Raw genomic sequence first — 14,875 nt, 5'->3', positions numbered from 1 at the left:
ATAATTTTACAAAACTAAGTCATAAAATGATGAAAAAGTTAATAATTTTGTGGGAATAGTCTCTATGTGAAAAATATTACCAAAAAACTGGAAAAAATTATGAGAAAAAAAGTTGTTGTTTTATAAGAATAAAGTCATTATTAGAAAAAGAGAAAAATATTTATGAGAATAAAGTTTTAAAATTATGAAAAAAGTCATAATTTTACAAGAATAAAGCCACTATGAGAAAAAAAGAAAAATATTTACAAGAATACATTTTTAAAATGATTGGACAAAAGGACATAATTTCACAAGAATAAAGATGCTATGAAAAAAAATATAACAAAATACACTATCAGCAGTATTGCTACTGAGGTCCAAATGCATTATGGGACATTCCCATGATGAACTAAAGTCTTATGGCATCACCATAAATGACATCAGCACCTAATGTGGATGAAGCTAACACCGCCAACGTTATGTTTGAAAAAGCATGACTTCTCCATAATAAAATTATGACTTTTTTCTCATTATTTTATAAGTTTATTCTTGCAAAATTATGACTTTTTCTAATAAATTTAGAACTTTATTTGTCATACATTTATTTTTATTTTTCATTTGTATGATGGCCCCAATATTCCATCATAGAAATTTGATTCATGGATCAGATTGATTTATTTAAATTTTTATGTGAAGATAATTTCAATGTAAAATACTTAATTTGTCCAATTCAGCACTTTCCACAAAGATTTTTTTATTGTTTAAAAAAACAAACAAACTGGAACTGACGCAGTGCATTAATGAAGTATTCTAAAAGTGTCTACTAGCATAGCTGTTAGCTTTATGAGCAAGTTGTTATTTTGTAAGCAACTGTTTTTTATTCAAGACCTGCATCTCTGACTTCTGAATTGTTGTTGTTACACAGCAAAAACCAAAAAATGGCTCATTCATTTCAACATGTTCTAGTATAAAAAGCTCAAATTGCACTCCATCCAAAAGTTTTTAAAGTGTTTTTCCAAGTATTTTTGTGGGAACCTTGAACAGAAAGACAAACTTGAAGTTGACAACATGCAGTAGAAGACTGTATCCCTCGGAAATAGTAGTAAATGTTTGTGTTTGATAGTATCTGTAAAGGATTAAAGACCCTATAAGAAAACACAAATGACTGAATACACAAAAACTGTTAAGAGAGGAAATGGAGATGAAGATGTAAAGATCTGAAGCAAAAGGAAATAAAGGATTCAGAGTTTTCCAAGACCCCACAGTCACCCAAAAGATGATTCCCTCAGATATGTTCCAAATGTTACAAAGCGACTGGGAGATTTGCATGACACAAAATGACCTGGATTCAGAGCAGATCTGGCTCAGTCAGCTGTGCAGGAGGAACATCTCCGACAGGCGGAACAGGCCCAGTGCAGCTGCTCAGCCACAAGAACAACAACGTCTCTGCAGCTTTTTCCTCAATCAGACGTTTTTTTAAAAAGCTGAGCGCTGAGGTAGAACTTAAAGGTGTGATGGAGGCAAAAGGTGAAGGAATTCTATCAGAGAAATGATTAAAAGTTGTAAAAACACAAGAAAAAACAACAATTTTGCATCAGTTGGGATGAGAGACTGAAAAAAGATGTAAAAAAAACAATTTATTTACTTCTTTAATCGATAAAAGAGCAGAAAAACATCAACTGAGCTAAGAGGAGTGAGTCAGAGAGATAAAGTAACATGCAAAAATGGAGGTCAAGACAGTCTGAAGGCTAAATGTAAAAAAGGAAAAAAAATCTTTAAATCGGTTCTAATGCCAACGCTCACTTCTGACAGTTATCTTCCATCGATTTGGCAGCCAGAGAGAATTTCTGTTCGATACACAAGTTATTCAGCGCGACCATTCACTGTGACCGTCTCAGGCGAGGTAAATCAATTAAAGCCAAGAATCAAATCTCATTTAATTTTGCCAGACAGACCCCTCTCAGCAGCTTTTGATGTCAAGAGAGGTTAAAAGTTTGAATGGGAGAAAAAGGGACGGCAGAAATGAAGAAAATGCATGGCACATGTCTGAGGGTTTACCTGACACAAATAGAGAAAACGGAGTGTAAACAAACAGTTTAGTCCAATTTGGAAAAATGTTGTGGTCTACAAAATATAGTGTCAGATTCAACTAAATTAGATTTTTCCATTAAAAACATTTTTATTTTCTTTGTCCTCTGTTACTGCCTGCTAGAGATTTCTCTATGAAGCAGGTCTGACAAAAAAAAAATTCAAAGGTATCTGTAAAGACTTAGTTTTTCAGGCTTTGCCTTTAATTCAAGAAACTTTTTCAATTCGAATTGAATTCAGCTAAAAAAAAAAACAAGCGCAGACGAACTTGTTAGAACTTTTTCTGCTTACCAGACAAAGAACTACATCTTAAGTTCTCCTGGTTTCTTCTTGTTGTTCTTTGAATTAAGCAGCAGTTCTAAAAATCAATATTCAAATACAGAAGATCCTCGATTTATTCCAGTTCACTCTTCACAGATTTTCTCCAGTCCAGTTTTACATGGAGCCCCTAAAGGAACATAGAAGTAAAAGAAATAGTTCTAGTTTCTGCTGTGCACAATAAACTATGTGGTCATTTGCACAAAGGAGACCTTTTTAGGTCTTTTTAGGTTTAGTCATTACCTGAAAATGACATAACTTGAGCTTAAGTCTTATTTTAACTATGGACTCACCTACAAAGAGATTGCAGCTTTGCTTGCCTGGTGTTTCTAATATGTTATTTCTAAATGTCATCTAAAACTAGTTCTAAAGTCCTATGATGTGTTTCTGTAATACTGGAGCCCGTAAATGAACATACAGATGAATAAAATTGTACTAGTTTCTTGTGCATACAAGAAGGTATCTGGAGCTCACAGGTAAGTAATTGGTGTGCGTGACAAAAAAAAAAAAAAACTGGTATGGATGAGAAAGTATCTGGTGGGCATGAGAAAACAACTGGCATCCACTTGAAAGTATTTGATGCACACATGAAAAAAAACTGGTGCGAATGAGAAAGTATCTGGTGTGCATGAAAACGTATCTGCTGTGCACAGGAAAGTATCTGGGGGGTATAAAAAAATAACTAGCTTGCACAAGGAAGTGTCTGGTGTGAACAGGATAGAATCTGGTGTGAACAGGATAGTATCTGGTGTGCACAAGAAAGTATCTGGTATGAACAGGATAGTATCTGGTGTGAACAGGATAGTATCTGATGTGCAAAGGAAAGCATCTGGTGTGCACAAGAAAGTATTTGGGGGGTATAAAAAAATAACTAGCTTGCACAAGGAAGTGTCTGGTGTGAACAGGATAGAATCTGGTGTGAATAGGAACGTATCTGGTGTGCAAAAGAAAGTATCTGGTGTGCAAAAGAAAGTATCTGGTGTGCAAAAGAAAGTTTCTGGTGTGCACGGGAAAGTATCTGGTGTAAACAAGAAAGTATCTGGTGTGCACAAGAAAGTGTGTGAATAGGAACGTATCTGGTGTGCAAAAGAAAGTATCTGGTGTGCACAAGAAAGTATCTGGTGTGCACGGGAAAGTATCTGGTGTGCACGGCAAAGTATCTGGTGTGCAAAAGAAAGTATCTGGTGTGCACAAGAAAGTATCTGGTGTGAATAGGAATGTAACTGGTGTGCAAAAAAAAGTATCTGGTGTGAATAGGAACGTATCTGGTGTGCACAAGAAAGTATCTGGTGTAAACAAGAAAGTTTGTGAACAGGAAAGTATCTGGTGTTCAAAAGAAAGTATCTGGTGTGCACAAGAAAGTATGTGAACAGGAAAGTATCTGGTGTTCAAAAGAAAGTATCTGTTGTGCACAAGAAAGTATCTGTTGTGAACAGGAAAGTATCTGGTGTGAACAGGAAAGTATCTGGTGTGAACAGGAAAGTATCTGGTGTGAACAGGAAAGTATCTGGTGTGCAAAAGAAAGTATCTGGTGTGAACAGGAAAGTATCTGGTGTGCAAAAGAAAATATCTGGTTTGCACAAGAAAGTATCTGGCTTTCACGAGAAACTATATGGTGGGTATGAGGAAATAATCACTGTAAAGTATTTTGGGTGAACGGGAAAGTGTCTCGCAGATACTAGAAAGTATTTCGCATGCACTGGAAAGTATCTCACGTACACAAGAAATTGTCTTGTGTGCACAAGAAACAAATTGGTGCAAACAAGAAAATATCTCATCATCTGCTTAAGAAACCAATTTTATTTTATTACATCTATATGTCCCTTTAGGGACTCCATAGTTTTTTTTAATTCTGCATCCTGATTGGCTACAGACAGTTGTCAATAAATTGCAGTACTTTGTCTCTGGTACAGAATGCGTTCACTTTGCCACATTTACATAAAAATGTAATTACTAGGAGTTCTTTGTTTTCATTCTACAATACTGGGTTTATTTTTCTATGAAGGTTTGAATTTTTAGAGTTTAAACAGAAAAGAATCATGTAAAAATGTTAATGTCTGAGAAAAGTGTATAAATAAAGTGTATAGTTAACATAGCAATTGTCTCCTATAACTGGCTACTTTAGAACATAACTTCCAGAATAAACAAAGAACCACCTTGTACGTGTATATACATATTTTATATATAAATCCATAAAGACAGACTCCTTCTCTGTTTTGAACCCACACTAGGAAACCCTGACATACTGTAGTCATCCGATGGATTCCACTGGTAGTGTGAGCTCCAGCTGAAGAGCTCGTAAAGGCAGTTGGACTGAAAATTCATCACTTTCACAGAGATATCACAGGTTTCGTCAGAAATAAACGCCATATGTGAGGCAGCACTTCCAAGGTTTTTCCCCTATTTGCATAGGTGTGTGTCCAAGCTGACATAGTATTACTTTTTATTGGGTTATTTCATTTTTTTTTTTTTTTTGTAATAATTCCTAATAAGTGAAGAGACAAAAAACTTTAATGATTCTGAAAAAAATATACAAAGTTATTTATATGAGCGATGAAACACTTCAAGAAAATGACTTAAAATCCAGACGCTATGACTCAAAATGTCACACCTAGATGAATGAGAACCGTCATTGACATAAAGAGAAAGGTTTATGAAAGCATAATAAAAGAGATATTTCTATCTTTTAATTTTGCTTGAAGGATATTTTAAAAAAAGACACCCACTTATTTTCTTTATCTCCTTTTGTTCTTGTGTTCTACAGGGATATCTAAACCCCTTTCTTCTGTTTTTGCTCTTTAACTCTCACATTTTTGTCATATTTTCAACTAAATCTGGCATTTTACTTCCTTTCCAGGAATCATTAAGACTCCTTTCTTCTTTTATTTCCTCCTTCTCCGCCTCCTCACCCCAAAGCGCGAGCTGACTTCAATCTCTCCCACTTGTTGTTCCTGACACCTGTTGACTTCTCTTTGACACGACTCCTTAGAGAAATGCCACAGCCACGTTTAATGTCTTTCTATTAGACTGAAAACTCTGGGGACTCCCATAAGATCAAGCCTTCCAACGACGAGGGAGTAAATCTGTGTGCGGAAACACGCAGGAGGAGGCAGAAAAAAATGATCTTGATACTCACAAAATATTGAAAAGGCTTAACTAAGCAGACTATCAAGGAATAACCATTTGTATCTTGTTAATAGTCCTGTTTCTATGGCGACTGAGCCATTGCCTGACAACTTGTGGTCAGGATAATATGAAAAAAAAAAAAAGAAAGTCAAACATAGTGAATTTTTGTTATAGCACATGATTTAGACAGAAATAGCCCCCAGAGAAAGTATTTTTCTCTTTTTTATTTTTATTTTTTAAGACAAATAGTCCTTCTAGGACAGATGGGGAAGTCGAACTCCAGAAAAGCAAGTGTGCAGGAATTCAAAGATATTTCTGCATTTGTATGGCTGTGAGGCCTCTCAAAACGAGACATTTTCTTTATTTTACTGACAAAAAAAAATAAAAAAGGGTCTCATATACATGTTAATATTTAACGGGGGATAAATCTGGCAGTAGAGTAGGAAAATATGCTAAATATTCTATCATCTGCAGCCCTGACATGCCCCCGCGCTGGACACACATTATCTTAAAGAACTTATGCTTCATGCGCGGATAAATTAATGATTGGAAACTGAAATGCTGTATTTCTTCCAGATATCCACTCTTTTTCAAATCCAGAAAATGGCCTGATAATGAGTTTTATGAAAGAAATGTTTTAAAAATGAGTAGATTTAACTTTGAAAATAATATTTTTTTACTATACAGATATATAGGTATCTGTACATGACTCAGATACATTTTTAAGTTGAAAATAGTCTCAAATGACGTACAAAATGTCACTTACTTCACCCATACGTGTTGTATAGTTGTTTGGCCGTTGAAAAAAACATTTTCCCTTCATGCTTTCCAAGCGTTCTATGACTTTTCATACAGGTTTGCTCGTTTTTTTGCCCGTATTCCCCCGTAAGGGCAGCTGTGACTAAGCCTTTAGAAAACCTGCAGCCTTTTACCTCCGCATACATATACACTCACAGCTCCAAGACGGGCCACCGTCCTGCTTTCAAGTCTCTCAGCACTCATCACGGTAAAATGATATCACCCGCTGTTAAACCGAGTTGACATTCTTCCTTATTTTAAAAGCTTTCTTCCACTATTCTGGTTCCCAGGGTCACTGTGGCCTCATTCCCACACAAGGGGGTTTGCCATGGGAGCGCTCTGTGTTAAGCTAACCTGCTCTGACTCACACTTGAGGAGAGCATTAATCGTGAGTGCTCTGCTTTCCTTTAAGTCCATAAAAATGAGATGTTTACACATCGATTCCCACCTGTAAACGGATTTAAAGCTTGATTCTTTACCTATATATGCAACCTGTATTTTTTTAAATGCTGACTGAAGACTTTTCTCTGTATTTTTTAGTATTTTCTGCAGCTGTGTATGACACATCTGCTCCTGTTTGTGTTGTATCACGTGTTTAATATACGTCTTCTTCTGTCTCAGTCACCTTTACTGAACCAAACATCTGCATTCTCAATATTTGCTGTAAACCTGTTATAACTGCCCATATTTGCAAAAGAAAACTGAATTTGAAATTCAAATGAGTGCATACAAAGGACTTGTGGCGACGGCGTACCTGTTATCTACTTCCTTATGCAGCTAAAATGGATGTTTCCAAAGGTCTAAATGCTGACCTCTTTTAATTCATTTATGTTCTTATCTTTGGCGTGAAGCTGCACTCTCACATTTGTATGTATATTCTGCAGTAGAAATGCACATTAACTTTTGTTGCTATAATTAAATATAAAAATGTGTATTAAAAAATACACTCACACCCATCATACACAAACAAACGTGGCGCAAAACATTCTAAGAACAAGTTTGATTGTTTGAGCTTTAGAATTACTGATATTTTTGGAGAATAATTTGTAAAGCCTCTTTCTCCGCAACAGAATCCACTGATTCCTATGGACCGCAATGATGGTTAAAAAGTTAGTTGAGGGTGTGTAAACACTGGAGCTAAAGCTAAGGTTTAAAAGGGTCAACAAAGACTTTTTTTAAAATCAGTTTTTGCCATATTTTGAGCTCATCTTCACACTAAAACTTTATTTTGTAGTGGACACTACCAGTTTAAAAAACTTGTACAATTCTGAAAGTTTGTAGATTTTCCGCTTCCGTCTAATGATGTCTGGGCGCCATCTTGTCTGCAGCCAGGTCCCCCACAGAGATTCAAGTTTATGAACATATTTTTGATCAAGCATAGAGCATTGAATTTGATGCTTGACAAAATAGACATTGAATTTCAATTTGACGCGTATCAAAAAAGAGGCAATGGACGTGAATTTGACATAGGAAATGCATCCGGTCTAAACGCAGCATTACGCCGGGCTTGGCGGAGTTGTCTAAAGGCGTTGCACCTTTCTCCCAAAAGTGTGACTTAAAGTCTAAAAAATACTGTAAAGTGTAGGTGTTGGACATTTTGCGGACAGTGGAGCAACTATCTGAGTTAGAAAAATGCTAATATATTGAATAGGCTTCAGTTATTGTGAACTTTAATTATTTACTGGGAAACTGGCTCATGTAGTTTCGCATAATTCGCTTATAAGCTGTTTATAACTTTCATGAGTCTACATTCTACATTTGGGCTTGTCCTAGTATCTAAATAAACACATGTACCTCACATTTTTACAGAAGTTAATATAACAAAGGGAATTACACCATAGAAAGGTTTTTAATTAAAGTTTTGTAGTTGATATTTATCGTTCATACATCTAATGCAATAAGATGAGTAATTAACCACTGTTTTTATATATTAAAAGATGTTTGTATGATTTTTAAGATGTTTTTTCTCAAAGATTTATTGAAATCAAACAATAGAGGTAAAATGTTTAACAGGTGTTTCAAGTAGGTTTGATTAATAGGTTTATTTAGAAAGTGAGACAAAGTATCACTAGCTTAAAAAAACTAAACATAACACAAATTCAATTTATCTTGAGGATATTTGAGGTTTAAGGCCAAAGCACAATAAACCTCACAAAAACCATTTAAACTTTAAAAGACTGGAATATCTAAAGAATAAAAGCACATCTCAAAGATCCTTTAAATTAATAATAAGATAAAAAAGAAATATTATTCCTTTGGAGGATCCAGATAAGAAAGCATTCCATTGTCCAAATATAATATAGTTTTAAAACCACTGAAATTTACAAATGTCACAACTTTTCTACAAAGTTTTTAACATAAATAACAAAAATCTGACAGTTTATACAAGAGTGATGGGCCTGAAACTGCGCATGAAATGAAGCATGGAACCCATGCAGTGAAGAGTCGATGATAAAGTGGAAAACAAAAGACCAATTCAGTCAGATATGCTCTACACTTTTTATAGAAAAAAAATAGAAGTCAATTTTAAAACATTTGTGAAGTCCAACATATAAAAAATATGTTAATAATTCATTTTGTTAATTTTTAATCTCAAATCTTATTTCCTGTGATCTCAGTTTCCAGATAAACTGTATGTTTTAGAGGTGGTCCTCTGGTTAACTGACTTTAAAAGCCTTGTTTAAGTCAAACTGAAGTATCTGTTTTTATTAAGCAAATGCTTTAAAACTTGCAGGTGTTTAGGTTTTTGTTTTTTTTTTACTTTATGATGCAGCAGTAATGGACTTCCTAATTTCCTTATGTCAACGATACAAAGAACCTTTCCTGGAAAGACCACAGAGGCTGAATAAAGGAGAGAAGCATAAAATGCAAAATGCTGAAAAGCAAGTCAAAGAAGCCAGTGGGCTTAGTATTCATGAAACAATTAAAGTGATTCAGCTATTCCACATAAAAATAAAATAAAGCAGGAAGAAACACAGTTCGTTGTGTTTCAGTTTTTTAACAACATTTTCCTAAAGCTGAATATTTCCTACCATTTATTCCAAATACAGGGCGCACCTGTTTATAAGGTGAACCGTTCATGAATGAATGTTTCATATAAGGCGTAATAAACTTTAAGGCGGATTAGCCGAGACAAAGGCAGTCAGAAACAAGTCCGTCAGTCAGACTATATCAGCAATGTTCACAGTAATTCGAGAACTTGTTTGTAACATGCCACTCATTAGCTACATTAGCGTATTTACAATAATATATAACCTTGTTTGTAACATGATTGAAATCACTAAAATAAACGCTCCTGTGACTACTCTAACTCTTAACCTTGTAAGTAACATGTAACAAAAAACAGTCCCACACACTTCACAAAAGACAAAGCAAACATGTTACATGTTAGCTGCATGAGCATCTTCACAATACCTGCAACTCCCAAACTTGTTTGGAATAAAAAATAAAAAAAAATACAGAGGATACCAGTAGAAAAAATCTTACTGTGAATAGGCTAACTCCCAATCTTGTTGGTAGCACGTAGCAAAAAAAAAACAAAACAAAAAAAACTACACAGTCTGGCATGCTACAAGCTAGCCGAGTTAGCGTATTTACAATACCTTTAACTCCCAAACTTGTTTGGAATAAAAAATGAAAAATAAAAAAATACAGAGGATACCAGTAGAAAAAATCTTACTGTGAATAGGCTAACTCCCAATCTTGTTGGTAGCACGTAGCAAAAAAAAAACAAAAAAAAAAACTACACAGTCTGGCATGCTACAAGCTAGCCGAGTTAGGGTATTTAGAATACCTGTAACTCCCAATCTTGTTTACCTTTATATATATATATATATCATTAACACAAATGTTACAATGATTATGCCAATTTCCAACAGCGTTAGTAACATGTAGCAAAAAAAATACACTAACGCCACTTCACATTAGCTTTGTTAACATTTTATCTTAATAGCTGTAACTCGTTTGCAACTTGTAAAAAAACAGGTTATGCCGCTAAAATAAACGTTACCGTGACTACGCCAACTATCAACCTTGCTTATAGCAGGTAAAAAAACACAGTCCAGCACTGCGACACATTAGCTGTATTAGGATATTTACAATAATCAAATCAATTTAAATAGCCCTTGATATACTTAACGTTACACAAAGCGGTCCACAACAAAACAAGTAATTCAAGAACAACAATTACACCTCAACTTGTTTGCAACTCTTAAAAAAGATTAAATTTTTGTCAAAGTGACTTGTACTTCTCAAACTCTTTTCATCATCAGACATTACCAGATTTAATCCATATACACCTACAGTGTAGAAAAAAAAGCACTTTATGTAAAATAAAGAATATGAGAGACATGTTATATTTTTCTTGTTGGCTACCTGGATTAGTGTTAAAGAGTTTTTCCTTGTTGGTTAATGTGTAACATGAGATTTGACGTTATTTCAATGCAAATCTATCATTCGTGGTTAATCATTACCATTGTGCCATTTAGGCAGACAGGTAAACAGGTGGCTACTTTGTATCAGGCGTCATTTAAAAACGGTGACTTCTGCACATGCAGGGACTGTGACAGCACTCGCACCCTAACAGAGAAAGGTAAGAAACTTTAAATTTGGAAAACTTTTTATATATTTTTTTACATTTATTAGCTTAAATATTCTTAAAGAAGATTTAAGTATTATTTAACATTCAATTATAATATTGTTTTTTTCTTTTATAACCTTTCTTCTTTCTTTTTTTTTTAAGCTTTTTGATCACTTGCGATGAAGGCCCTTTTATTATTTACACTCTATGCAGGTAAACTCATATTTTTCTTATTTTCAAAATAAATTGTATTCAAATAATTAAAACAATATAGCTTTTTTTAAAAGCACAACATATGTTTTGTAAGTTTAGGTTCACTTTTTAATTTCAACATGAAATCTGAAATTTAAAAATTGTTTTGAGGTTCCAATACTTTTTTTCTCTTTTTCAGGACTCTTTGAATTTCAATTTGCAAGGGATCGCCTACAAACTTTTAGATGTGTACCCGAACAACTATTAGCAACAATAGCTCAGAAGAATTGTACCAACAGCAATGAATCTTTAATCACCTTATTTGATAGAGAAGACGTGGACGTTGTGAGCAATCGTTCAAAAGATTGCGTACAGGTTTATTCAGGGTTCTGGACAGGTCTGAGAAAAAAGAACAGAACCAGGAGCACTTGGTCAGATGGGACTGAGGTAGTGTTCAATGAATCAAGTGTGGAAGCTCATGAATTCAACCAAATATGTGAAGCCCTGGACAATGGAACATGGACGGGTTTTAATTGTTCAGAAAGGAAGTCATTCATGTGCAACACGAGTAAGTATACTCACTCTCACAGGGTCAACTTTATTTACTTTCAGAAATATTACAACTTATTAAATAAATAAAAAAATGTACGTTAACCCTACATCAACTGCTAAGCTAAATTTCTTTTATTTTTGCAGACGATGGGTATGAGGTCATTGAAAGCAAAAAGAACTGGTGTCAGGCATTGCAGTTCTGCAACAAGAATCGTCGAGGGTTAGCCAGGATTAATAGCTCTGAGGAAAACGAACGAGCAAAGAATATAAGTAAGGGCCGAACTGTCTGGATTGGATTAATGCACGACCAATGGGAGTGGCCAAATCAAAAATGTTCATTGTACAGGGAGTGGGTTAAATATTCCCAAGGTGTCCACTGTGTTTTTAGTGGATTCAAGGAGCCTTCATTACAGACAGAGAACTGTGAAAATGACAAATGTGCAATTTGCTCTAAAGGTAAGAAAGACATCCAAAAACAAATGTCATTGAATATCTCACTTTCCCTTTTTTTTCATCTAAACTTTAATCATCTGCTGTCATGAAATCTTTTAGAGATGACACAGAAAAAATTGATTTTCATTAAAAGGAAAAAAAAAATCTAAAGTTGTATGTCAATCTATGAATGTTTCTTATTTTTTTATTTTTCTCAGGCAAAGTAAGAATTAAAGCCATTCAAAATGAGTCAAGCTGGGACGATGCACTCACATACTGTGAAAACATGCACTCGCGGCTGTTGTGGATCGAGGATGAAAGTGATCAGATTGCTGTGAGTACGTGGCTGAATAACTCGAAGCTTTACGATGACGCCCCGCGCTCTTTGTGGATCGGCCTCAGGCAAAGCGCTCTCTTTGGATTCTGGATCTGGAGTGACAGGATGGTGAACTGGAGCAACTGGAAGGATGGAGAAATCCCAGGAAAATCTCTCTCCAACCACTGCGGTGTGATTGACAGGGAGGATTTCACCTGGAGAAATGAAGATTGCGATCGCAAGCTGCCTTTTCTTTGTGAAGAAGATATCGCTTATTTAAAGAACTAGTTATTTCAATGATCAGTCATAGATTGCATTCTTGTAGAAAAGACTTCTTTTTAGCTGGTATTGATTCGTTTTAGTCAGATTAGCTCATACTAAAACAATAAATTACATTGATGATGGTGCAAAAAAAAAAATTCTGATGATGCAATTTTAAAACACATTTTGGATGTTTGCACAAGAGGGACAATATTACATTCTTTTTCGGGGTTTTACGAATATAATGGTCCTAATGATACTTTCATGGTTTCTATTCTTTTTAGAGCAACTTTGCTATTTTCTAAATCTTGATTGGATGTCAATCAACCTCTTTGGGTTATTTTTTATAGTGTAACCTCAACGACTAACAAAGGAACACAGTATATATTCACTTTATACTTGCTTTTGTGTTAACATTTCTCTGCTTGTTTGAAGTTTTATTAAGGGCAACAATTTCTATTGACGCACATCATTTTCTAAAGAATTAATAATTCAGCTTTACTAACAAAAATGAGAGATAATGACATTTTGATTCAAGGTGTTTTTGTTATACATATAAATAAAGGAAATAAAGTTTTATGTCTTATTTGACAGGTCTTTCCCTGCTGGAATTTGTTTTGGTTTGGGGTTTTTTTGCCTCAGGTTTATCCCAAAGAAACAAAGGTTTTACTGTCTTTGTCTTTTTTATGTACATGTGATGCAAACAAAAACACATCCAATTATATGTTAATGCTTGAATACATTTCTTTGTGTGTCTGTGTGTGTGTGTGTATATATATATGTACATATATTTTATATTATATAGGTGCTGTCATGCAATACATTTTTTTGTGGGATTATTTAATCATGGCCCATAATGAAATAATATGTATATATTATTAATTATTATTATTATATATTATATATATATATATATATATATATATATATATATATATATATATATATATATATATATATATATATATATATATATATATATATTATTATTATGTATTTTAAACATAATAAATGCCAAAAAAAGCCTCATTTTGAGATTTTTATTTTAATTTATAATACTTTGGCACCGTAAAAGATCAAATTACTAATAAAAAACTATCTTTATGAAGTTCACATAATGGAACAGACTTTAACACCAACAAAGGTTTTTTTTTTTTGTTCTTTTTTTAATCTTGAACAATTCTAAAAAAAACATAAACCAAACACAAGGTAGGAAACTCTTTCCTTAGCAATAAAAAAAAAATACTGACCACAAACTTCTTAATAATCCAATAATCCATGTTGACCTACGTCCTTTTACAGTTTACCATTCCATGCGATCAGCCCTAATTTATGACAATAAACCCCTCATGAGGCTTTATCTCTTAGACAATACATAGTTGTGGCGTTGACTTGTTCACAATTCATGTCATTGACAACGCCACTGCAGCATTAACAATGCGTTAACAGCGGTACACGGACACCAAGACGTCCACTGGGACCAATGTAAGAGCTGAGTTCAAACTAAAAGTTCATATAAGTAAACCCTTAAACCTTTGTTTTCATCTGAGAAGACAACAATACTTATTGATAAAGCGATTTAAAAAAAATAGCTTCCTAATTTGTCTCTTATTAACTAATATCAATTAACACGATAAATGTATAATTTATATGATAAATAAGGATTTTATATTGAGTGTGTCAGAGACTAGGCTTAATCAAACCTTTGAAAGCTAGATTTTTTTATAGTCAATGTTGACATTCTTTCGACTGCCATAACGGTTCAACTGTTATGCAATTATTGTAATTCCAGCGGATCTTGATGCGGGAAAAAGCAGCCGTCTTAAAAAACAATAAAGTTAAATTAATAATGTAAAATCTCGGTCCCACTGGCTTTCACAGCCATATCACGGCTGAAAAACGGAAGAAATGTCATCCCCGAGGGTACACTGTTAACAGCGGAAGTGGAAATTATTTTTGAACTGCACAGAAACTGAGACCGCAGGTGACTGCGTGTGGTACCAGCGGTACCGCCGTGCAATGGCCATGAAACGGCGGTGCAACAGCAGTATCAGTGCGAGATCAAGCCGTGGAGCGAACGCCGGCACATGCAATTGGACGCCAAAATTCCACGCTCGTGCACGCCTACAGCACGGCCATTCCCCTGGCCAGTCTGCGCTTGGATCGCTGCTTACAGCCTCTGTTTAGCGGCTGATAAAGGGAAGATTCGCTTAGATGCGATTAAGGAGTGCTGT

The 14,875-nt window shown here is 34.5% G+C and overlaps 1 protein-coding gene across 1 annotated transcript; it reads left to right on the top strand.

Annotated features, from left to right (window-relative positions):
- Positions 1–11,453: 11,453 nt before the first annotated feature.
- Positions 11,454–13,462, top strand: LOC118598067 (struthiocalcin-2-like). Its single transcript, XM_036210219.1, has 3 exons — positions 11,454–11,648; positions 11,777–12,088; positions 12,283–13,462. Exons 1-3 carry the CDS (start codon positions 11,636–11,638, stop codon positions 12,666–12,668), a joined length of 711 nt encoding a protein of 236 aa, XP_036066112.1. The 5' UTR covers positions 11,454–11,635; the 3' UTR covers positions 12,669–13,462.
- The last annotated feature ends 1,413 nt before the right edge of the window (positions 13,463–14,875 follow it).

Source organism: Oryzias melastigma, linkage group LG23 (genome assembly GCF_002922805.2).
Source record: "Oryzias melastigma strain HK-1 linkage group LG23, ASM292280v2, whole genome shotgun sequence".
NCBI lineage: Eukaryota > Metazoa > Chordata > Actinopteri > Beloniformes > Adrianichthyidae > Oryzias > Oryzias melastigma.
This window is presented reverse-complemented; position numbering and strand designations above follow the sequence as displayed.

Coding starts and splice junctions, on each gene's coding strand:
- LOC118598067 (XM_036210219.1), top strand. Junction 12,089..12,282: donor ATGTGCAATTTGCTCTAAAG/GTAAGAAAGACA, acceptor TATTTTTCTCAG/GCAAAGTAAGAATTAAAGCC.